At 37.8% G+C, this 25182-nt stretch overlaps 5 protein-coding genes and 1 pseudogene across 10 annotated transcripts; 2 read left to right on the top strand and 4 right to left on the bottom strand.

Annotated features, from left to right (window-relative positions):
• The first annotated feature begins 1138 nt into the window (after window positions 1-1138).
• LOC121751245 lies at window positions 1139-3239 on the top strand. The gene is made up of 5 exons (XM_042145957.1): window positions 1139-1514; window positions 1697-1796; window positions 2047-2146; window positions 2662-2753; window positions 2839-3239. Exons 1-5 carry the CDS (start codon window positions 1337-1339, stop codon window positions 3158-3160), a joined length of 792 nt encoding a protein of 263 aa, XP_042001891.1. The 5' UTR covers window positions 1139-1336; the 3' UTR covers window positions 3161-3239.
• Window positions 3240-4572: 1333 nt separating this feature from the next.
• Window positions 4573-7017, top strand: LOC121751534 (annotated as a pseudogene).
• A 98-nt stretch (window positions 7018-7115) lies between these two features.
• LOC121751529 (PX domain-containing protein EREL1-like) lies at window positions 7116-12231 on the bottom strand. 3 transcript variants are annotated; one of them, XM_042146279.1, is made up of 10 exons: window positions 11652-12231; window positions 11038-11148; window positions 10425-10523; window positions 10177-10263; window positions 9787-9895; window positions 8856-9655; window positions 8453-8617; window positions 8130-8366; window positions 7711-7929; window positions 7116-7588 (listed from the first exon to the last, which is right to left on the bottom strand). In XM_042146279.1, the coding sequence occupies exons 1-10, from the start codon at window positions 11739-11741 to the stop codon at window positions 7373-7375; spliced, it is 2133 nt and encodes a 710-aa protein (XP_042002213.1). In that variant the 5' UTR covers window positions 11742-12231; the 3' UTR covers window positions 7116-7372. The 3 variants fall into 3 exon arrangements, with proteins under 3 accessions (XP_042002213.1, XP_042002212.1, XP_042002214.1); XM_042146278.1 differs by having other exon boundaries at window positions 8130-8372; window positions 11652-12228; XM_042146280.1 differs by having other exon boundaries at window positions 7116-7579; window positions 8130-8372; window positions 11652-12221.
• Window positions 12232-12580: 349 nt separating this feature from the next.
• On the bottom strand, window positions 12581-13246 carry LOC121751533 (14 kDa proline-rich protein DC2.15-like). Its single transcript, XM_042146287.1, has one exon. It carries the CDS (start codon window positions 13218-13220, stop codon window positions 12846-12848), a length of 375 nt encoding a protein of 124 aa, XP_042002221.1. The 5' UTR covers window positions 13221-13246; the 3' UTR covers window positions 12581-12845.
• A 557-nt stretch (window positions 13247-13803) lies between these two features.
• LOC121751530 (vesicle-associated membrane protein 711-like) lies at window positions 13804-19536 on the bottom strand. 4 transcript variants are annotated; one of them, XM_042146282.1, is made up of 6 exons: window positions 19497-19536; window positions 16375-16626; window positions 15371-15561; window positions 14924-15087; window positions 14367-14458; window positions 13804-13959 (listed from the first exon to the last, which is right to left on the bottom strand). In XM_042146282.1, the coding sequence occupies exons 1-5, from the start codon at window positions 19519-19521 to the stop codon at window positions 14371-14373; spliced, it is 720 nt and encodes a 239-aa protein (XP_042002216.1). In that variant the 5' UTR covers window positions 19522-19536; the 3' UTR covers window positions 13804-13959; window positions 14367-14370. The 4 variants fall into 4 exon arrangements, with proteins under 4 accessions (XP_042002216.1, XP_042002217.1, XP_042002215.1 ...); XM_042146283.1 differs by having other exon boundaries at window positions 13804-13949; XM_042146281.1 differs by lacking the exon at window positions 13804-13959 and having other exon boundaries at window positions 14072-14458.
• A 104-nt stretch (window positions 19537-19640) lies between these two features.
• On the bottom strand, window positions 19641-22032 carry LOC121751532 (vesicle-associated membrane protein 711-like). Its single transcript, XM_042146285.1, has 4 exons — window positions 21739-22032; window positions 20755-20945; window positions 20298-20461; window positions 19641-20027 (listed from the first exon to the last, which is right to left on the bottom strand). The coding sequence occupies exons 1-4, from the start codon at window positions 21953-21955 to the stop codon at window positions 19940-19942; spliced, it is 660 nt and encodes a 219-aa protein (XP_042002219.1). The 5' UTR covers window positions 21956-22032; the 3' UTR covers window positions 19641-19939.
• Window positions 22033-25182: the final 3150 nt, after the last annotated feature.

Below are 25182 nucleotides of genomic sequence, written 5' to 3'. Positions count from 1 at the left end.
TAAAAGAAATGAATATGTTGTCATTCATAAATCATAATAACAATTATCTTGTGATTTGATCTTTTAATCAAAGTAAGATAAGGTTCATGAACCAAAATAGTTGCTCATCAATCAATCATCAATACATTCTTAAAGTGAGAGATGATGTGGATTGTGGACTCAAAGATTACTTGTTTTTATGCACTAATTGTGTAGTACGTAGGCATGTGTGTGTTCCTCAAGGCTTTTCTTTCCTCTTGTTCCTTTCATGACCATTGCTTTCGAACAAGACATATCATACTTTTATGCTACATACTTTTTATACGACAATGGAACAATAGTAATTTGAGACCTGCAATATGAAAATTGTACTATGTTTGTTGAATGACATTAATTGAGATACGCGAGCCGGCAAAATTGTTTCGACCCCGAAGGAAAGGACGAGTTGGGATAGGAGCGATCATTTGAATTTTTGGTTGGAATTATACCAAATTCAAATTTTGAGATAATATAAATCCGGACTCATTCAAAATATCCAAAATTTTTACAACTAATAATCTATCCCAAAAAAATCCAAAAATGAAAAATAAAATTTTGTATATTAGTAATTCAGATTTTAACATTTTTTCTGTTTCTAAAAATCAATCCAAATTGAATCGAAAATTCGAAATTTCAAAAAAAAAGAAATCTGAAAAATCTGACCAAATTTAATTTTTCAATTTGGTATGATTTCATTACTCGGATTACAAATATTTTGTCAATTTTGTTAAATATGATATAAAAATTTCAAATTTTGCATAATCACTACAAACATTCAGTCCTAATTTAACAACATAAACATTTGGAAAACAAAATTTTCAAGATAAATAATGATTTCTCCATTTATCACTATTGTAATAACTGGAACCTCAACTTACTCTCGGCCTATTAAACAAATCTCATTTTTCCTATCAGCTATGTTATTATCAGCCCATTATCCAAAAGAAAAAGATATAATTTGTTGGTAAAGGCCCAATAAAAACCTTTAACGGGCCTTTATTTGGGCTGAAAATATTTAATTGGGCTTCAAAATAAGGCCCAAATACAAATGGAAAAGGCGGGTATTAACCGTATTAACTGCCATTCACTCTTCGTAGAGAGAGAAAAAGCAAAATGGAAACACGAAAAGAAGAGCGAATGCCAAAATTCGCAATCTCATTTCTCTCTCTAGAATCTCTCTCGACACAAGCCATACCCTACCTCCGAATCTGCTAACAACCTGCTCAATTTCGAGATCTGCGACGAGGAGACGTATAAATGGAGGCCTCATGATTGACGATATTCGATTTCTTCGTTACCGATTTTGCGGCATTCCGCGATGATGCAGATTGTGGAGATCGATCGTTACAAGCCTCGATTCTCGAATGGATCGGTTGTGCGCTTGTTTCCCCCAACGGCGTACGTTGGCGTCCCGAGGCGGAGCGCTTCTTCTTACAACAGGCTTCAGCAGCCGCCTCTCCGAATTACGGTTCTCAAATTGGACGGATCCTCTTTTGGTAAGTTTTGAATTTGATGTTGTGGATGTAGATCTGTTCAAGCGGTTATCTGTGTTTTGTTAGGTTTTGTAGAAATTGATGTGTGCCTTTGATTAATTTGAGTGTGTGAGAATGTAGATTGGGTGTTTGTGATAATGCTGTATGAGAATTGAATGAAATTTGTGGAATTTTTTGTTGTGAAGGAGTTGAGGTGAGTAAGATGGGAACCGTTGGGGGGCTGAAGCGGGCTGTCGAATCGGCTTTTGATCATCTGCCAAAGGAGGGGCCTGACAGAGTTTCATGGTAATGAGTTTTTACCTTCAAAATATCTTCTGTTAGCAGCTGAAGATTTGCATTGCTATTGATGTCTGTTTAGCTCTAGTGGCATTGTTGCTTGTTTAATTCTATGGCACTCTTATGTCCTCAAAATATTTAATTAATAGAATGCTAAATTGAATCTCTTTGGACTTTAACAGTATGTTTGTTGGATTGGACCTTAACTTCTTCAACATGAACTGGTGTAGCTAAGCTTATAATTTGAACTTTTATGAAGGGAACATGTATGGGGACAGTTTTGCCTTAGTCACGAAGGCGAGATGTTGTTGAATGACCGAGATTATATCAGCATGGTTGGCATAAAGGATGGTGATCAGGTTAGTTCTAGTTTTGTATCATATGACTGTTTCCTCTGCGTAGACGTTTTGGGTATTTAAAAGAAGTTCGATATTTCAGAAGATAGAGAGATTCTTGTCGTATTGTGCAAATGAAAAATCTTGCAGATGGTTTAGTACTAGTAATTAGCCTTACATAAATTAAACTCTATATGAAGTTCAAGATTTCTGAAGATAGATAGCTAGATTCATGTGGTATTGAGCAAACGGAAGATCTTGCAGTTCGTTTAGTACTAGAAATTAGCCCTACATAAGAGGGAACCAAAAGTGAACTCCATATGAACAAAGCTGTTTACCCTTTCGGCTTGATTGTGGTAGTGAGAGAGAGAACATCCTAGGTCTTCGAAAGGAATGGCGGGCTTTGAGAAAACAGTGAAGTTTCAGGAATTTGAAAAGGAAGAAGTGACTATCTTTATTTTGGTTACATTTTGTAGTGAAAATTTGATGTTTCACTTTGTCTTATGCTTGGCAATTTTCATTTTTGTTTGCACTTTCAGCTGCAGTTCATTCATCGTGCTTCGAGTACCAATAATTTCATAAAGATAAAATCAAAGGCAGCATACACTAGTGATGATGATGAATCCCACAAGTAAGTTGTTGAGAAATAGTGATTTTGAAGCCATGAATAGTGGTTCAAAAAACAACTTATATAACCATGTCAATTCAATTTACAGAAAGGTTGAACACAGAAATGTTGAGAAAGAAGACAGCATTCATGAAGAGATATCAGAGGAGACTAAGGAAGATGCTGCTCATTGGGATTTAAGAGATGATGTTGGGTCAAAACGCGATCACCGGTTAAGTCACTTAATAAAAGGGTGGTTTCCATATCGCAAGTTCAGTAGCTCGAGCTCGAGCTCCAACTCCCGGATGAGGCTTGCAGATAGAGGCTGCTCTTCTAGATCTTCGCGCAACGTGCTGGGAAGTTTCAAGAATTGCTTGAGACGTTCGGGCAGAAAGAATGAATCCCGGAGGTTGAGTTGGAAAATCAAGTGAAAACTCTTGTAGTTTTAAAGGTATTGAAGCACGAGAGATCAGTTGCAGAAATAATATGGTTGATGCTTCCTTATTCATATTTGTTACATGTTAATCAGATTATGATTTAGGAAAGTTTTGTGGAATTAGCGAATTCGTGTGTTGAACAATGGAACTGGTCTTTGTTGAATAAGAATTTATTGAGAAATGCATTTTGATTTTGGTTGATTTATTTGAGATATAATCCATTTTATTTGAATTTATTACTACTTAGTTTATATTATCAGCAGTCAAGGTATTGAGTTATCACTTATCATATTTGTGCTAATGATTTAATAAAATTATTTCTATATTGCAAACGCGACAAATAAATGAATAATTAGGCAATAGTAGTAAGCAACAAATTAGCAAACTTTATTTATAACGAATAAAGGGAGAAATCATGCTTGCTTTTGTACCTTTCTTCACTATTTAAATGTGCAACTCTACAAAAGCTACACGAATACTATTAAGCTTTATAAATAATAATAATACCAAAAGTAGTCAAATATTAAATTGAATAACTTTATAAATAATAATCGAAATTTTTTATTATAGAAACTATAAGAATGTTAAGACTTTTGAATTGGAAGTATAGTAAAATATTTATTTTTACATCAAGAATTATTATCAAAAGGAATAAAAGTATAAAATATTGAAAGCGCAAACAACATGACTCCTCTCTCTCTCTCTCTCTCTCTCTATTTAGTTCTGTTTCAATTTCTTCACTCTTTATTACTCTTTCATAGCTCGTAACCGCAGCTATGAAATGATCCCTCAATACTGATACGTAATTGAATTCGTCGAGATTACTGTGTTCGCTTCTTCCTCAATCAATATTTTCTGAGCTACATAATTTATCTTCATCTCTACTATTGATCAGTAAGTTTTCTGTTTTTTGCTTACGATTTTGTGTGATTTTTGTGTTTGTTTTATACTAGTAACTTTTTTTCTTCTCCATACTGCTCGGTACTGAGCTGATTTGGCTAAGGGATGAAAAACTGTTTATTCGTTTTGTTTTTGTATGTTGTTGGATAGTGATTGTATAATTATGAATATAATTTGTGTGTGGAAAAAAACTACTATTGGAGAATTTGTTCGTGTCGACATTGGATTTTTGGCGTTTCCAGAGATGAAAAGAGTGTGATTAGTGATTATGATGTTTTTCTAGCGGGATAGGAATTTTAGATTGAGGAATTGGGGATGTTTGTCTCTCTCACTAGGAAATTCCATTTTTAGCATCTCGTAGATTTCTTTTTTCAGAAACTGATGGATTTTGTGGTAGGTTATGAAAGCATTGTGTGAATTTTGTTGTGGAATGATGATAATTTTATGCACATTTTGTGGCTGAATGGTCTCTGTGAATAACTTTGTTATAGGATCATTTAGGGAAAATGGCAGGACAAGCTGTTGCTAATCGGCCTGCGCCTTTGTTTGATTTTGTGATGGTTGATGGAGTGTCTGGTGAACACCACCTTAGGTGCATCATCTCACTGGATGACCCCCTGGATTGATCCAACGAGGATTAAGCTCAGGCACCGGATCGGGAGAGGGGCGTTTGGTGATGTTTGGTTAGCCATACATCACCGTTCGTCTCAAGACCATGACGAGTATCATGAAGTTGCTGTGAAAATGTTGCACCCGGTGAAAGAGGATAACATTAGGGATGTCTTGAATAGACTGGGTGATTTGATTTTTAAGTGTCAAGGGTTAGATACAGTTTGTTTGCTCTACGGGCTTTCGGTTATAAAAAAGAGAGTGAGTTTTCTGATTGGCCTTTTGTTGCATTGTTCAGATTTGTTGTGGAAATGGGTGATGATGATGTAGAAATCTGAAGTGTTATATTGCTTTGTTCTTGTAGATATGCATTGTTATGCAATTCTACAAGGGCTCAGTCGGGGACAAAATGGCTCGTCTCAATGGGGGGAAGCTGTCGCTTGGAGATGTTCTTAGGTGATGTTCGTTGTTGGTTTCGGGGTTTGGGCTCATTTTTTAGTACTTACTTTGAGTGTGATGATTACAGGTATGGAGTAGATATAGCTCAGGGAATTATGGACCTCCATGCAAAAGGGATCATTATTCTCAACCTCAAACCTTATAATTTCTTGTTGAATAGAAACGGCGGGGCAATTATTGGGATATTGGTATCCCTTACGTGTTGTTAGAAATCCCATTGCCTAGTACACACATGGATCAAAGACTTGGGAGTCCAACCTATATAGCCCCGAGCAAAGGCAGCCAGAAGTGAGATGTCCTATATCTGTTGAGACTGATTCGTGGGGATTTGGTTGCAGCATATTAGAGATGCTAACCGGGATACAGCCGTGGAGTGGTAAATCGGTTGAGGAGTCCAACCTATATAGCCCCGAGCAAAGGCAGCCAGAAGTGAGATGTCCAATATCTGTTGAGACTGATTCGTGGGGATTTGGTTGCAGCATATTAGAGATGCTAACCGGGATACAGCCGTGGAGTGGTAAATCGGTTGAGGAGATATACAAGCTAGTTGTAACAAAGCAAGAAAAACCTCATATTCCCAGAGGCCTCCCCCCTGCAGTTGAGAATGTTATTATCGGATGTTTTGAGTACGACTTTAAGAGCCGCCCTGTGATGGCAGATATTTTACATGCTTTCAAGAGGTATCATTTTCTTGATCCTTGATGCAAGTTTCATGTTTCAGATACATCTCTGCTATTTTATTGTGTTTCACTGAACTTTTATACGAATTTGCAGTTCGCAGAGTGCAGTTTGTCAAGACGGAAGCTGGACAGGTCTAGGAAGTAGAATGATCAGAGACAAACCAGGGGGCGGTGGGTATACACAGTGGTTCCTTGCTAAGGATCACCTGCAAGTCGGGGATGTGGTCCGGTCTAGGAAAGCGAACACGTGCAGCCCCAAAAATATGGATGTGCCCGAGGGGTCTGTGGTGGGTCTAGAACGAGATACGGATCAAGATGGATATGTTCTGGTTAGGGTGCATGGAGTTCATGATCCACTACGAGTTCATGTTTCCACATTGGAACGAGTCACGTTCGGCTTGGCTGCAGGCGGACTGGGTTCGCCTGAAGAAAGAAGAGAAGAAGCACTAGCCCATTGGCATCCTCCACTCAGTAACCGCGATGGAAGTGTAGCTGTTGCGTTTATAGGACTGGAGACCCTATCAAAGGGCATGTATTCACAGTTTGAGATGGCTAAGCCTTACTGTGCAGGGCAGTTCGTGAAGCTCAAGTCGAGCGTCTTCAGCCTGCGGTTCGACTGGCCTCGTGGAAGAGGGGGTGATTGGGCCACTGGCCGGATTTGTCAAGTGCTGCCAAATGGGTGCCTCGTTGTCAAGTTCCCCCGGCCAGCTGAGCATGGGGAGCGAGGACGTGAGTTTCCTCGCCAATCCAGCTGAAGTCGAGCTTGTTTACCTGGCTTGGTGAAGAAGTATCAGCATCTAGAGGACTTCCACTGGGCTGTGAGGCCACTGTTGATTGCTCTGGGGGTTGTAACTGCCATAATAATGGGACTTTTTGTTGGGAAGAAAGTGGGGAGAGGGAGATTGAAGGGAAAGCATCATCTTCTGTACTGAAACGATGTTCGGAAAAGAGGCGGCGCCAGAGATGGGAACGCGGCGTGGCGGCCGCCCAAGGTGGCTAACATGTTCAGCCATTCAGGTGGTGGTTTCTTTACCAAAAAAACAACTGTGAAATCTGCATAGTAGTACTAGTAGATGTACATCAATTTTCTTACAATGAAATATCAAAATAGGAAACTCGACTTTCTTTGTGTAAATAGATTTATGGCATTTCTCTCGTTAATTATTTCTTGCTTTAATGTAAAGCCTTTACATTATTGTGCCATATTGGCTGGTAAACAGGAGCATTTGCTTTTCCTTATTTAGAGTTTGAAATTTAAAAAATACTTCAAAATATATGAAGACCAGATCACACAATTATAGAATACAACAGCGCAGCAAGTGATAATTTATCCAACAAAAACTAGCAAATTCCACATGTTTTTCTCGACTCTGAATTATGTATACAAATCGAACTATCAATATATATGTACACTGTTGCATACAGCACCGCGAGAGACCAAAAAAATCGACACCAACGCGTTCCTGCTGGTAAAACCGCAAACATGGGAAACTCCCCATGTCGTATATATCCAACTCTACACATAATTGGCATTTCTGAATTTACATATGTCCATGAGTTAGCTGCTGCTATGTTGGACCTCACTTCCTACATTTACATCTGATGTTTCACCTTTCTCCTTAGATTTCGCCATCTTGAGGCTGTTTACTATAAGGGAGTTCACCTGCTTTCTCAACGCACCATTATCGGCTAGGAGACTCGTTAGTGTCTGCCTCAATTCCTCGTCTATGGAAGTTGTGTGCTTATCACCATCCTCAGCTAATAACTGCTCAAACTTATTACATTTAGAAGATGAAACTCCCATCATCACCACAAGGATACATAAGTTCTATTATTAAATCGATGTTTTGGAAATAGTGATCAATTATTGATACAAACCAAAAGCTAGGAGTGTACCTCAGCAATGAGAAGGTCTATCTGGTTTTCGGATGTGCCAACAAAATCCAACTGATCCAATAATGACGGGAGGCTGTCAGCTGTGTCACCTTTTGTGTTTGTTAAATTGTCGATATTGCACTCCTGAGGCTGATCCTGAAGAATCTTGCATCTGTCCAGCAACTTCCTACAAGAGGATCTCACCTGCTCATTTCTCTCTCTTTCTTCCTGAAGAAGTTCCTGTGAATCCCAGAAGCAGTTCAAAAAGTAACAGAAGATCAACATCTTGATTTAACGAAGTTTGTTCAGATTCGCATGTTGCTTCTCAAGACTCGACATGAGAACGTTAGAGTTGGAACCATGTTATGTAGGCAGAGTGACCGAGAGATGATAATTGTTTTGGATATTACAAGTCAATATAGTAGTCCAACTAAGTATACCTCCATTTCAAAATTTTCTCTGAGAGACTGCTTGAGCTGTTGCGTTAATTCTGATTGGGAACTTCTTAATGATCTTACTTCCTTGACAAGAACTTTAATATCAGCTTTTGATTTTACTTCCAGCTCTTGATGCCGCTTCAACAAATCCTCAAACTGCTGTTGTGAAGAGTCCAACTCCTGGCGCAACGTATCCGTCTGCTGATTTCCTGGTGAAACAGAAGGCTGAGCATCTGTGCTCTGATACTGGAATAGGCTTTTGTCATTATAGATCTTTCAAGATTACATAAACTACCACAGTGAAGTCAATGAACAGGATACAGAACCTGTTGCTGATTCAACTGTAGTTCTAGTTCCATAGACCTCCGCCTAAGTTCTTCCATATCCCACTGCATTTGAGTAACTCTTTCTCTTTCAATTAGTATAGCCTGCTCAAGATTTTCTTTACTTTTTTGTTTAGTAGTTTCAAGCTCCGCTTCCAAATCCTTCACCTGGGTATAAATGAGAACTCATGAATATTTAAGTTTGGCCAAAAAAAGATGTGTCACTAATGCTAATTTCACACGCGTCAGAATTATTTTTTTCGTGTTCGAGTCTAATACCAAATGCCAAAGATAACAATTAGGACTCAAATTGTAAAACAGTGTTACCAATAGACATTTGTAACCTTTCCTCAACAGACCTGATGCCAAAACATAATATGGGTTCAAACTGTCAGCATTCAGATACCTTTGTTGCAAGATAGTCCTTCACGGCAATTTCTTGATTCAATCTCGATATAAGATCTTCCATATCAGTCTTGGCAGTAATCAACCGCCGCTGCATTGTCATAAGTACTCTATTCATCTTCAGGCGCTGATCCACTGGGACCAACAGGTGTATATCATCTGGGAGATGATAATCAGAGTTTCCAACAGTTCCAGTGGTTCGTCCAACCTCAGCTGCACTCCCAAAATCAAAAGCCCCATGTCCATTTGAATTTGGAAATGCTAAACTTGATGACTCACTGCCTCGTAAAGAGCTCCTGTCGCTTCCAATGCTATCAGTCGACAGCTTTCGGCCATGATGAACCAATGAACTATTTTCAGCCAGATGCTCTGACATATCTTCTGTGTGATGAGAGGCTTTCAAAGAACTTCCATTACTCAGGTTCTGCTCTGAGTCATGTTTTCCTCTGGCATTCAGCTTATGTTTAGGAAAATTCTCGAGCTTCTCTAGAATAGCATTCCCCATCGACAAGCCCTCGTCGATGTTTGACATGCCATACTTGACAAATTTATCCACTGTACTCGTTGCATCATCATAAAATGATAGATCCTCAATTCCAACTTCTGAGTTGTTATCCCTTCCAAGGCTATGTGAACCAATATCAGATATCTCATAGGCTGTATCACTGCCATAATCTGATGCCACGGATGAAGTACCGGCTGCCAACATGCTTAAATTAGGGTGAACATGATGAGATGAGTCTGTCGTAGTTACAGAATTATGTGAATCAGGGGGACTCTGCAGGCCGTCTTCTTGGAATGCTGGAGAAAAAAATGTAACGTTACAGAATTTATAAGTAGCTCTAGTATGAAGATCCAGACCCCATAGATTTAACAAAAATTGATGTAAAGAAAAATTACTAGCATAGAATATCAAATTACAGCATACTCACATGACCTAGCAGCAGCTTCTAGTTCAAGAAAGGATGCGACGACAATGCTTCTTGACAAATCAATATCTGAAAGTAAGTTTGCCATCCATTCCTCCAAAGAACTCCTTCTCTGTAATAAAACAGAAGCCTCTAGTAATCATAACAGTTAACTGAAAATAGAGAAGTAGAAAACAAACGAGAGCTCCAGTCTCCAAAACATATCTACAATCTCCATTCTTGAACTTTTTATTTATGTTGTTTCAGAGATAAGCTTGGGCTTTAGAGATAAAATAATAAGGCCTCAAGAGCAACCATAAAAATGTGCAAGACTCATCCCACCCCCTCAAAAAAGAAAAGTGTTTGCAATGCAATCTTATGACTATAATAATCAAAGCTATAAACAATCTTTACCGCTTCCAGCATTGCCCTTGTTTTCATCCGCAAGAGCCCCTTTGGTGGAGTTGGTGGAATGCTTTTCTGAGGAAAGGCTCTTTTGAGCTACAGGAGAAAGTTGAAAACAATACCAGAATCAATATATTACTACAACTTTATCACAAAAACATGCAAATGCTCAGTCAGGGAAACAAATAGCAATACATATTCTCCATACAAGTTTAAGTATGTGATGCCACAACCCTATCTAAAATATTTGAGCTTACAGCAGCATGTAATTTTAGGAAATCATTGAATCTCCTCAATACAGTTCTTGTGGTTGTAATCCCCTCTGGTGATTGTATGCCAACCTGAACCCTGTAAAACTGCACCTTACAATTGTTAATTCTGGAACCACTAGCAAGTAAAAAACCAATACGAGAAAAGGTCACAAGGAACATAACATTCACCAAAAAAGGACCTCGACTGACACTGGATATCAATTATAATCGAAGGAGGAGAAGAGGTTCATCCTTTCACACATGCGTAGGAAAAAGAGGGGACAATTACAATGGAAAAAGGTGATATATTGTAAGAATATACAAATCATAACAAATTTTTCATCAACCTTCTTGCCATAACTTGCATAGATATATAATATATTGGCTTAACTGCATAAGACCTAGCTTTCGTACCACCAACCAGTTGCTGGGAGAAACTGACAAGTTCATCATAGAAAATCTTAAAAGGTTTTAAAGCAAGGGCACGGCCTACATCAACATGATAGAAGTGAAGCAATTTCTTTTAACTAATATTCAATTTTCGTGTAGTCATAACTGTGTATAGTTTATAAATCATACTATCATGTAATGAGCATACAAAGAAACATTAGACCAATACCACTGTTGGGTCAGAATCTCTCGACTTTGCAAGTACAATCCATGAAGGTAGAGTGATGCAGTAACTCCATCCTGTCTGAGGATCATGAGGCCAAACACTTTCTCTCCCTGCCTGCAAAGTACATTAACATTGCCCTCTAAGTAACAATAGTCATGTCTAAGTAATGAAAATGAATAAGGTTTATCAACTAAAAGTATAAAATCAAGCTACCAGTCATAGCACCAAGGCTTATGCACACATCAACATTTCAGGAAACTACCAGTTATAGCAAATTTTATAGTAGAAAGTTAATACTTTTTTCTGCTTAAAAACAAACTTCCTCTTAAACCACATCTTGATCTAATAGCAAATAATTTCTTTCTTAGGATTACAAATTTACAACATAATTTTAACTAATTTAAACTATTTAACCAATTTTAGTACTGAGCTTAACAGTATCGAATAAGCAATGCATAAAACCCAAACTTTACAGTGTACCTAACGAGCTGATCACACAGCTAAATTCGCTAAAAAATCAAACTGATAGCTATCGAAATCGATCAAAGCATCCATGTAAGCGTATTCAAATTCCAGTAAATTAATCGATATCCAGAATATTAAGAGCAGAATCATACCCAAATTCGAGGCGGAGGGCTCCAATCCATTCCCAGCGGCAAAGGCGAAGTCCCATCGTGGCGATGCTTCGGTGGACTCGGCAGCTGCATCTCCACAAGTCTGGAATCCGATCACTTCACACAGTCGTAATTCAACAAAACGATCGATCACTTGGATATTTTAATGACTACAATGTAACTAAGTCACTAAAACCCAGCAGCAATCTCAACGCGACCCTATTAACGCGACCCTGATTAATAGGGCATCAAAACGAATTTGGAATTAGAGTGCAATTAGGGTTTTGAGAAATTGAGACCAGAATTAGAGAAGGAGAAAGTGGGAGGTGGCTACAAAGCGCAGGTGGTGCGCTGCTTCGATTTTCTCCACCGTTTTTGTCTTTATTTTGTCTCTCTTTTTTTTTGAATCCCAAAATATTTGCTCTCTCTTCAAGAATAATCAAATTCATCGCTGACAATTACCTAATGGCAGCAAACTAAAAATCTAATCCTGGTTTTAACATGAAAAATTGGAAATTTTCGAGGAAAATGATTAATGTCTGTAATAGTTAAAGATCTACTAGTTTTAATTCCCAAATAATATGTAATCAATTTCCTCCTATCGATAATTGTCAATTGTAATTTATTTTCTTTTAGGAATATAACAAAACTAAAGCCTAATTTTTGGCTAGGCCAGGTAGCAAATGTAGTGGTGGTAGTAGTAGTAAATTTCAATTGAGGCCTTACGAGAAATTCAAAATGACTTTCTTTTAATCCACAAAATATATGTACGTGAACTGATTGTTGTTTTTCAAGAAAATGCAAAATTCTGTGTTGTACATTTGTTGTCGTTAAAGTTAAAACCAAGACGTGTGTGTATGGACTAAAAGTCGAATCTACAATACAAAAAAGACAATAGCAATAATAATAAAATTAAAGTGAGACGAATTGTGTATATAATGTGAAATAAATCCAGCAATTCGATAATTTTGGACACATGCATCAAATCGTCACAAGAATAACAGTAAATATTACTGCAGATACAATGATGCATTATTAGACTACAGGCAAACATTCTTGCCTAGTCTATTGCATAAAATTAAATCATTCAAACCTACAGAGAGAGAGAGAACACACACAAACTAAGAAGAGGAACACAATACAAATACAAATACAAATCAATCTCAAGTTTATTGAACTTCTCAGTTCTCACTGCATTCAAACACATTTGAAACCGGGAGGGACCGTTTTCTGGCAAGCGCTAAGCAAAACGCTGAGCGCCACCGGGATGTCCAGGTTGATGCCGAGCACGTTCGCCTTGATGGCAGTGCAAAGGCACGCCGCCACCTCCAAGTCAGCCAGCCCCTCGAGCAGTGGGCAGCACTTGTCACCCGAAGGGGGCGCCCCGACCACCACATTCACCAGGCCGAGGAGGTCGGCGCAGACACCGAGCTTCAACGTGTCCCTGGGGCAGAACGGGTTCGGCGGGGGCACCTTGGGAGCTGGGTGTGGCTTGCACGTGCCGCACCCGGAGGTGAAGGCAGCAGAGAGGAGGAGGAATGAGAGGATTACGACGGCTCGGGCAGCGGCCATGAAGGTGAACTAGGGTTAGGACTTAAGAGAGAGAAGTGTGAGAAGGGGTGAGAGGAAATCTCCTTGTTATATAGAGGGGAAGTGAGGTTGGTGATTGGAGAGGAATTGAGTGGAAGAGAGAGAGAGGGATGGCATACAATCAAGTTGGATTTTTGTAAGCTTGTGGAGAAGCTCACCAAATGGTACAGAATATACAGTAATTAGCAGAATCATAAATAGGTAAATTAGGACAATTTTGGCAAGTATTATGCTAATGACGAAATGTACAATACTATAAAGCATGGGATGTTATGTTTTGGTTAAGACATGATGGGCCCCTCAATCTGGAAAACACATGCTAAAGGAGGCAAATCTGGACCAATGATTCAACAGCATGTGACTGTTTTTTATTTCTAGTGTATATTCTTATATTTATCAAGATTAGAGTAACAATCAAATGGAAAGAATCCAAAAGCTAGAGTATAGAAATGCACCTATTTCACTCGTTTATGTGGGGTCTAAAATCTATTCCACCTCTAGGAAGGATATTTGATACCACTATGAGTGGCCAATGATCCAACAGTAACGCACATAGATTCAGTTTCATAGTCGATCCAGCTGGCATTTTATCATTGAAGTGAAAGCAGCAGTGAAAATATCATTCGAGGGTTAGGGCGTGAAGTTACAGCAATTACCTTAGGGTAGTACCAGGACTGTCTTCCAGTTCCAGAGCAGATGGAGAGGGAAGTTCTGGCATGCTCTAACAGCACAGAAGCAACAGTGTGGTCAGAATTCAAGAAATTTCATCGAGTAGTTAGCAAAGAAAATGTACCCGGGAAAAAATGATAATGTCTCAAATGAACAACACTCAATTAAAAATCATGACTTATATATCCAGAAATGTCGATTACAAAACAAACAAACCATTTCGAATTTGCTTGAAAATACCTAGTGCAATATCTAGATAGAGCTGGTGCCCTACAGAGACAGCTTTACACATGACTAAATCTCAAACCAAGAATAAAAGTATAAAACCATAAAACCAACAACTTCTTCAGACATCTCAAGGAGATATGAAGTGAAAGAACTGGGCGTACACTTTGACTTAATAGAAGAAAGAGAAAGAGAAAGAGAAAGAGAAATAGCATCCAGATGTCACGAGCAGACCTCATTACAGGCAAGATGGAAGAGTGGGTCCGTGGCAAACAAAAGCCAAAACGACATAGATTATTACCAGGAGAAGGAATATCAATGCAATCCTGCACAAGACCAAGCATCGCTTATTTAGAAAGTAGAAACAAATACGATCTAATGCAGATGTAAACATGATATAGACTATTCTACTGTATTGCAAGTTTAAGATCATATAGATCTCTTAATGGTCATTTTATCACAGTAATACCCCTCAAAGAGATACAAATTAAACTAGCAAACGGTAAAACTGAGTGTTTAAGATACAGTACACTTCTAAGTTCTTGACTATAAGTTCAATCAAGTTTTATTTTAACCAGAGTTTTCCGTAATTTACAATCAAGTAAATGTCAAGTTCAAACTTACATAAGCTTGACACCTCAAAGAGAAAAAAATTAAACTAGCAAACGGTAAAAACTGAGTGTTCAATATACAGTACTCTTCTAAGTTCTTGCCTCTAAGTTCAATCAAGTTTTATTTTAACCAGAGTTTTCCGTAATTTGCAAGTAAGTACATGTCAAGTTCAAACTTACGTAAGCTTGACATTTCTCCACCATACAGTGTTTCTAAAACGGCGAGCTTGCTTTCTGAAGCGAAAAGTGTTCCCTTGCATAGTGGCAGTTTTATCAACCAATAATTCTAGCCGGTCACCTCTATCCAAAACTTTATCAATGTTCTCAATCATGACATTCCGAACCTACAACGACAAACAATAGACAGTTTACTTACAATTTATTAGTAGACAAATAGCAGTGCAAAATGTTCAAATTAGATCAACTGTACGGTTAGCAATAATTGTGATTCCATATCAAGCCAAAAATCCAATGCATTTCACAGCCAGAAACTCAAAGGCACTCATTCCAAACATATTAAGCCAAAAACAAGGTGACATCCTCACTGCCGAAAGTCAACACATAATTTGGAAGCAATATAACAGAAGCAACACCAAGAGACCAAACAGTTATCAAAGTGATAATTACCTGGCTCATTTCACCTTTAAGCCGGTTTATCCTGTCAGCATTAGGATCACTTGAGAAATACTCGATTTGTTGGCTAAGGACCCTTGAAAATTCATCATTCATTGCATATGGCTGTGCAGACAATACAGCTCGACCATAGGTTCGCACAAATCTCTGATGAATTTCTTCCAGAAATGCAAAAGGAATTCTCCCTGTGTGGATTTGAAAGAACAGGGAACTTTTCAAGTTAAGCACTTACAGACATGATACTTGAAGAAAGGGCAAATCATAGGAGGGTGGATAACACAGAATGAAAGGCATCCCTCAATAACTCGATCTATGAGTCTTGATACATCATGAATAACGAACCATGAACACAGGATGCAAAACGATGGTGCCGCGAGTCCAATATAATCCCGAATTTTGATACATCAAACTGTTGATCCAATAAATACAAATGCCTCCATATACAGTGGACGACATCCAAAAGATAATAACAATAATTGATGATCAGTTATTTTTCCCAGAGGATTCCAACATCACTTCACATAAGGAGATTCCTCATTAACAAACAAACCACCTTATAATATTCTCCTCACAATTGAAAAACACGAGTTTCTCAATCTTAAAAAACTACTCCACCATTAAAAGTATCAAATCAAACCTAGCTAAACCGAATTATAAGCTAACTCCTCATAAAGGTACCTTTTCAGAAGGAAAAAAAACGACAAGGTCAAAAAAGTGAGCAAAATTCAACCAGCTGCCAACGTCAATATCCAAAAGAAGCTAATCTGAAATCACATTTTAAATTCCTAGGTCTCCTACAAATTCAAACATCATTTCTAATTTCTCAAGAGCAAACGCACCATTTCATATCAAAATTCAAAATCCTAATCACGAAACCTACACATAATCACACTCATGTCTGAATTCCAGCTCAACTGGCGTCCAACGACCAAAAAACAACACGACGCTATCAAATTCTCCACACAAAAAAAGGTAGAGAGAGAGAGAGGTGAACGTACTTCCGGCAGTGTCGTCGGCCATACAAAGGACGGTGAGGCCATCGGTGCGTTTGACGTGAAAAATGTAGCGATCCTGCGAGTAGGAGGCGTTGGTATCATTGTTACCGGGGATTTTTTCGAGAATTTGACGCGCGATCGCGTTCGCCGTGGTGGAAGTAGCGCTGTATTCCGCCAGCACAACCGAGCCACGCGCCACCAGCGCGTAAAGTATCGCCATCCCCTTTCTCTCTCCCTCTCTCTTCCTTGACTGATCTGATTCAAGAGAAATGCAATTCACGACGGATTCGTCCCTACAATTTCGGAGATAAACGCTACAAGGAATAAGCGTCTTTTAACTTTTTAGGTTTGCTTTTCAGTTTTTTGTTTAAAGAGAGAATGATATTTTACAGTTTTGTCTACTAACATAGGAGTATGAGTATTTAAAAGATTCGATTTTTTAATAGAGTGACAAAATTTATATAATCAAAAAAATTTATACAATTAATAATTTGATATATTAATTATATATTAAAATAATAAATATAGTTAGTGGATAAATTAAAAGACTTGATTAGTCTCCGACCTCATTTTTAATTTTTTTAAATATTTGAATGCCTCTATATTGTTTTTTCAAATTTGAATTAAAGTATGCATTAATTACATTTATGGTTCTGAAAAATTAAAAAATTTATATACAAATCATTAATATATGATCACAATATTATGCACATTCTATGTGCTATATATGCAACTATATATTTTAATAAATAGAACCCTTCTAATGCTTGTTATGAAGATATCACACATTGGTGATGATATGCATGTGGCATCACTTCTTTTCAAGATTTCAATACTCTTACTATTAATAAATGCACAAACATTAGTACGGATTATCTAGAACAATAAATCAACATATATTTGACATTCTCAAATTTATTTTTAAAATTAGGGTTTCATCTCTATCCCAAACCCTTCAGTTGTACCACCATCGTCATTGACAGCTTCAGCCACCACCTTCATCATCGTTGACAATTTATGTCTTTTATCCTTTATTTATTTAGGAAATAGATCTCCTTCTGTGTATATCAGGTGTTGTGCCATTTCCACGCACACAATTAAATAAAAGAAAAGAAAAAGGGTATAAAGAAGCATGCCTGCGTTTTATTCCTAAAGTGTTGTGTTTTGAAGCACAACCTCTTTTGTGCATAGAAGGCATTCCCCATTTATTTACGACTCCATTTTTTATCCCAATATACTTTCTCTCTTTTAGAAGAAACAATTCCTCGCTGGCAATTAAAGTGACGACAAATTAAAAACCTGATCCATCATATGAGAAATTGGAAGTTCAAGGAAATTGATTAATGTCTATAAAAGTTGAAAATCTATTAGTTTTAGCACCTCACATGAAATGAAATTAATTTCCTCATATCAATAATTGGTATAATATAAGCACTACCTTTCAGTAATATAGACAAGATTAAAGCATAATTTGGCAAGAAATTGGTTAACAATCTTATTATAGGTCTAGGCCATGTCATATTGTTATGTGTTAGCACCGAAGTTATTGGTAAATTTAAATGGAGAGTCCATGATGTGAACGTGACAAGAAATTCGAAATGACTTTTTTTAATACACAAGAATTAGTGTGATAGTTTTTTTTTTCAAGAAAATGCAAAATACTGAGCTGTACCATTTGTTGTCGTCTAGGTTAAAACAAAGCATGTATGTGTGTACGGACTAAAACTTAAATCTACCATACGAAAGTAATAAGTAATAACAATTAAAGAATGAATTGAGACTAATTGTGTATATAATGTGAAATAAATCCAGCAATTTGATAATTTTGGACACATGCAGCATCAAATCGTCACAATAATACTCTACTGCAGATTGGTAACAAATAGTGCAAGGCATTATTAGTACGCTAAAGGCAAACATTCTTGCCTAGCCTATTGCATGAAATTAAATCATTCAAACCTAAATAGAGAGAGAGAGAGAGGGAGAGAACACACACACACACAAAGAAGAGGGACACAGTACACATCAATCTCAAGTTTCAATGAATTTCTCAGTTCTCACTGCATTCAATCACATTTGAAACCGGGAGGAACCGTTTTCTGGCAAGCGCTGAGCAAGACGCTGAGCGCCGCCAGTACGTCTAGGTTTATGCCGAGCACGTTCGCCTTGATGGCAGTGCAGAGGCATGCCGCCACCCCCTCGAGCAGCGGGCAGCACTAGTCGCCCGACGGGGGCTCCCCGATGACCACATTCACCAGGCCAAGGAGGTCAGCACAGACGCCGAGCTTCAACGTGTCCCTGGGGCAGAACGGGTTCACCGGGGGAGCCTTGGGCACGTGCCACACCCAGAGGTGAAGGAGGCCGAGATGAGGAGGAGGAATGAGAGGATCACGACAGCTCAGGCTGCGGCCATGGTGGTGTATTAGGGTTGAGAGTTAAGAGAGAGTAGTGTGAGAAAGGGTGAGTGCAAATCTCCTTGTTATATAGAAGGGGAAGTGAGGTTGGTGATGGGAGAGGAATTGAGTGGAAGAGAGATAGAGAGATGGGGCATACAAGCAAGTTGGATTTTTGTAAGCTTGCGGACTTGAAGTTCACAAATGGTACAAAATACTTTTAGTACTAATTAACAGACACAAATAGGTAAAATAAAGACAATTTTGGCAAATATTATGCTAATAATGAAAGGTACAATACTATAAACTATGGGATGTTATGTTTTGGTTAAGACATGAAAGGGCCCCTCAATCTGGAAAACACATGCTAAAGGAGGCAAATCTGGACCGATCATTCAACAACATGTGACTGCTTTTGATTTCTTGTTTAAATTATTCTATCTATTAAGATTAGAGCGACAATCAAATGGAAAGAATCCAGTTTAAATTATTCTATCTATCAAGATTAGAATGACAGTCAAATGGAAAGAATCCAAAAGGTAGAGTACAGAAATGCACCTATTTCACTCGTTTTCTGGGGTCTAAAATCAATTCCACCTCTAGGATGGATTTCTGATACCACTACGAGTGGCCAATGATCCAACAGTAACGCACATAGATTCAGTTTCATAGTCGAGCTGGCATTTATCGTTAAAGTGAAAATATCGTTCGAGGGTTAGGGCATGAAGTTACCTCTGTGTAGTACCAGGATTGTCATCCGGACCAGATGGAGAGGGTAGCTCTGGCATGCTCTAATAGCACAGCAACGACGTGATTAGAATTCACGAAATTTATTACTAGTTAGCAAAGAAAATGTATGCAGAAGACAAATGGCAATATCTCAAACGAACAACACTCATGACTTATATATATCCACAAATGTCGATTACAAAACAAACCAACCATTTCAAATATTTTTTAAAATACCTTGTGGAATCCAAAACATCTAGATAGAGCTGGAGTCCTACAGAGAAAGCTTTACACATGACTAAATCTCAAACCAGGGAATCAAGACCATAAAAGCAACAACTTCTTCAGGCATATCAAGGAGATATGAAGCGGAAGAATTGAGCATACACTTAACCGAAGAAAGAGAAAAGAGAAATAGCATCCAGATGTCACTCGGCCAGACCTCATTACAGGCAAGACGGAAGAGTGGGGCCATGACAAACAAAAGCCAAAACGACATAGATTATTACCAGGAGGAGGAATATCAATGCAATCCTGCACAATACCCCAGCATCACTTGGTTAGAAACAAATATGTATGATATAATGCAGATGTAACATGACAGACTATTCTACTGTACTGCAAAATTTAATACGTACTACCAAATAGATCTCATAAATTACTATAGAAGGAGAAGATGGTCTTTCAAGCACAGCAATACCACACAAAGAGATACAAACTGAACTAGCATACGGTAAAACAAGTTTTATTTTGACCAGAGTTTTCCATGAGTTACAGGTAAATAGATGCAAAGATGAAACTTACGTAAGCTTGACATTTCTCCACCATACAGTGTTTCTAAAACGGCGAGCTTGCTTCCTGAAGCGTAAAGTGTTCCCTTGCATAGTGGCAGTTTTATCAACCAATAATTCTAGCCGATCACCTCTATCCAAAACTTTATCAATGTTCTCAATCATGACATTCCGAACCTGCAACAACAACCAATAGACAGCATACTTACGGAGTAGTATTTTTCAGTAGAAAAATAGCAGTGCAATATATTCAAATTAGATCAACCGTAACGGTTAGCAATAATTGTGATTCCATATCAAGCCAAAAATCTAATGCATTTCACAATTCACAGCCTAAAACTCAAGGCACGCAATTTAAACACAACAAGGCGACATCCTAATAGCTGACAGTTCATACAGAATTTGGTAGCAAAAGTAAAATTAACCAAAGCAACACCAAGAGACCAAACGGTTAGCAAAGAGATAATTACCTGGCTCATTTCACCTTTAAGCCGGTTTATCCTGTCAGCATTAGGATCACTTGAGAAATACTCAATTTGTTGGCTGAGGACCCTTGAAAAATCATCATTCATAGCATATGGCTGCGCGGACAATACAGCTCGACCATATGTCCGGACGAATCTCTGATGAATTTCTTCAAGAAATGCAAAAGGAATTCTCCCTGTGCGAATATGAAAGAACAGGAATTTTTTCGAGTTAAGCACGTGAAGACATGATACTTGAAGGAAGGGCATACCAATACCATGATCTCCCTCAACCACACAAGAAGGGATATGAAAGCCATAAGAGGATTAAAAACAGAGAAGGAAAGACATCCCTCAAACACTACAATCTATGATTCTTTATACATCAAGAATAACGAACCACGAACACAGAATGCGAAATGATGGTGCTACGAGTCCCATATAAACCCGAATTTCGACACATCAAACCGTTTATCCAATAAATACAAATTGCCTCCAAAAGATAATATTAATTGATGAACAGGTATTGCTGCTACACTTAGGGATTCCAACATTACTTCAGATAAGAAGATTCTTCATTGACTAAAAACAGCTTATAAATTCTCCTCACGATCAACAAAAAGACACTTACCTCAATCTAAATAAACACCATTAAAAGTAACAAATTAAACAGAATTATAAGCTGCAACTCATAAAGGTAGCTTTTCAGATCCACATGAAAAAAGCGAAAAAGATCAAAAAAGAGAGTAGAAAATTCAACCAGCTGCCAACGTCGATATCCAGAGAAGCTAATCTGAAATCACCTTTTTCAATTCCAATATCAAAATTCACACGAGCAAGCATCAATTCATATCAAAATTCAAAATCCTAATCACAAAACCAACACATAACATATTCACGTACGAATTCCAGCTCAATCGACAAAAAAACAACACCACGCCATCAAATTCTCCACACAAAAAAGGTGGAGAGAGAGAGAGGTGAACGTACTTCCGGCGGTGTCGTCGGCCATACAAAGGACGGTGAGGCCATCGGTGCGTTTGACGTGAAAAATGTAGCGATCCTGCGAGTAGGAGGCGTTGGTATCATTGTTGCCGGGGATTTTTTCGAGAATTTGACGCGCGATCGCATTCGCCGTGGTGGAAGTAGCGCTGAATTCCGCCAGCACAACCGAGCCACGCGCCACCAGCGCGTAAAGTATCGCCATCCCCTTCTTCTCTCTCTCTGCCTCAATCGAATGTGCTGCCCTGCCCTGATTCAAAATATTGAAAAAATGCTTTCCACGACGGATTCGACCCTACAATTTCGGAGATAAACGTATCGAGGAATAAGCGCCTTTTATCACACGGACAAATCGCGTTTGGCTGATTGCAAATATCACCAATATTTTTTAGGTATTAAATACTGTGTGATTATCCAAATCAAATATACTACTCCTAGTACTTAATAATTTCGAAATAGGATAACATTACATATTAAAACTTGTCATCTTCTATTTATTTAAGTAATTTGTTATTTGCAGTAGGGCTGGTGGCTAGATCACTTTATATATTTGCTTCTTTATTTTTCTTTGTTGTATAAATAAGATTAAAGTTCATTTTTTTAATCATTTTACAATTTTTAAATATGATCCTAAAAATGTGTCTCATACTATAACTAGATGGACTGCAATGAAGCATTTTCCTTTTAATGTTTATGATGACAAGAGATATGAGGTTACTATGCAAAGTGCTTTTAACGTTGCGGTAAAAAAAATAAGTCGAATGACCGTTCAACGATCTACCGTTCGACAAGTTTTAGAGAAAAAGTTTGAGTTAACACGTTATCTAGGTAACTTGGGACACAAAGTGAACATTTGCTCAGATGTATGGACTGATTGTTTTAACAGACATTCATACATGGGGATTACAGTTCATTTTGTGGACAATAGTTGGTCTTTGAACAAGTGTTTAATTGGTTTTAGAGAATTTCCCACACCACACACTCCACCCGAAATTGCTTCTTTAATTATTTAAGTTTTGAATGAATATCAATTATGCAACAAAATATTTTCTGTTGCTTTTGATAATGCAACTGCTAATACTGCAAGTATTAGTGAATTGATTGCGGCTTGTGGTCCGGTTATTAACTGTAAGTATTTTCATCAAAGATGCATATGTCATATTTTGAATTTATGTGTACAAGATGCGCTTGATTTATGGCAAAAGCATATTAGTCATATTAGAAATGCAGTTAGAGTGATCCATCAAATGCCGCTCATTGGCAAAGCTTGGAAGAAGTATTGCCACCAAAAGAAGGTAAGATATACAAATTTTATCATGGATGTGTCTCATAGATGAAATTCGACATATGATTGTCTGAATTCTACTTTGGGGCACAGAGAAGAGTTGTGTGATTTTTTTAGAACTTATCTCGTTCTTGATTTATATCTGTCGGATAGTTGTTGGGAACAAAGCATGAGTTTATTTAAATTGTTCAAATGTTTCAAAAATGTGATTGTTGAATTATCGGGTGTTTATTATTGCACTGTTGTTCGTGTTTTAGAGCCTTGCATGTATATATCACTTGCTTTTAAAATTGCGATGAAAAATGCGGCTTATTCCCCTGAATTGATGTGTGTTTTATATTATATGATTGACAAATGACTTAAGTACTTCAGTGAGATTCCAACAGTGTTTTTGATTGCAAAGGTCTTGGATCCGAAATGGAAATTAGCCGGTACAACTAGGATTTTAGACTTTTACTATAACAATTTGAGTTCTATTGATCTTGGTCCACTTCAAGCATTGCAATCGGATACTAGTGACGAATTCGGAGTAGACCTCTCCGAAACATTTGAAATAAACCTCCCAAACCGAACAATTGTCCAACAAAGCTTCGAGTATAACTTGCGTGCTCTCTACACCGAATATGAAACCAAGTATAACAGTACCCACCAAGTCAGAAGACCCCCTTCTCAACAACATACCTTCTCATTTCAAAATGTTTATGATGATCCTAACGCGCAATCCCAATTAGCCGACCTATATGCCTACAGCACCGGCGGGAGGTCGACCTCAGGTATGATGAGTGAGTTAGATTTATATTACGATTCACTCTTTTCCTTTAGTGATGAAAGTCCTACTCCCGCCCAAATCGACGTCCTCGTTTGGTGGAGAACACACGAGAAAGATTTTCCCATACTTGCGTCAATGACCAAGGAGATTTTTTTGGTTCCGGCTTCCACTGTCGCCGTCGAGTCCGCTTTCAGTGTTGGAGCACGTGTGTTGGATGAATCAAGAAGTAATCTCTCCGTGCAAAATATGGAAGTCGTGATGTTACTTGATGATTGGTGCAAAGCTGCCATCAGAGATCAAGAACTCAATTGGGATGTTCGTCAGGAGACATCACAAGATGAATTCACCGGGGATGAAGCGTAGGCCAACCGTCAACCGCCGGCCAAGCCAAATAGGTAAGTAAAGTAAGAGAACTACGTGGACTTTGATTCCTCAATGCAAATTAGCATTGAGGATACGTAGGCACCTCAACTTAAATTTTAAATTTAAGTTGAGCTCAAGTCCTTTTACTTTTATTTCTTTTTTTTTCATTTGTTTATACTTTATAATTTAAAAATATGCAAATACAATTAAATAATTGTATTTGTATATACTCTAGTCGGCGAAGGAGATTTCTCTACACTACTAAATCCGGGAAACTTTTGACAATTCTACAATAAATGTTGATTGTTGGACTAAACTCAACATTTAAGGTTGAATTGCTAAAGGTGTCCTCAATTTAGTTATGTAGAAACATCTCATTCGCCGACCAAGAGTATATATATGTACTTATAAATTTATTGTTTAGAACTTCAAGTCTTTTTTGTAATTGGTAGACTAGTTGTCTCGTTGTATTTTAATTTGTTGTTTAAGAAGTCTATACGAAACTCCTTGATTTGTAATTGTTGTAAATTGTAACTTGTAGTCTCTCAATAAAATTACAATTTTCATCGTGATTTTTTGAATTTTATTTACGCACATTTCATAGATAAATAAAGAAAAAAAAAGCAAAAAAAAAATAATTCGAACCGCCGGTTTTTGGCCGGAACCGGCAGTTTTTGAACCGGAACCGCCGGAAACCTTGGCGGGCCGGTTCAGGTTCAACAAAAATTTGAACCGTGAACCGCCGGTTCATGAACCGGAACCGGCGGTTCACGAACCGTGTGCATGCCTACCTATAGGATAACATTACATATTAAAACTTGTCATCTTCTATTTATTTAAGTAATTTGTTATTTGCAGTAGGGCTAGATCACTTTATATATTTGCTTCTTTATTTTTCTTTGTTGTATAAATAAAATTTCTATTTTAGTCCAAAATATTATGCGTATTTGTTAGCTTCAGGTTCTAATTTCTAGATGTATGAATTAATCATTTTTTGCCAAAGGTTGACAAAGTA

Source organism: Salvia splendens, chromosome 10, assembly GCF_004379255.2.
Source record: "Salvia splendens isolate huo1 chromosome 10, SspV2, whole genome shotgun sequence".
NCBI lineage: Eukaryota > Viridiplantae > Streptophyta > Magnoliopsida > Lamiales > Lamiaceae > Salvia > Salvia splendens.
This window is presented reverse-complemented; position numbering and strand designations above follow the sequence as displayed.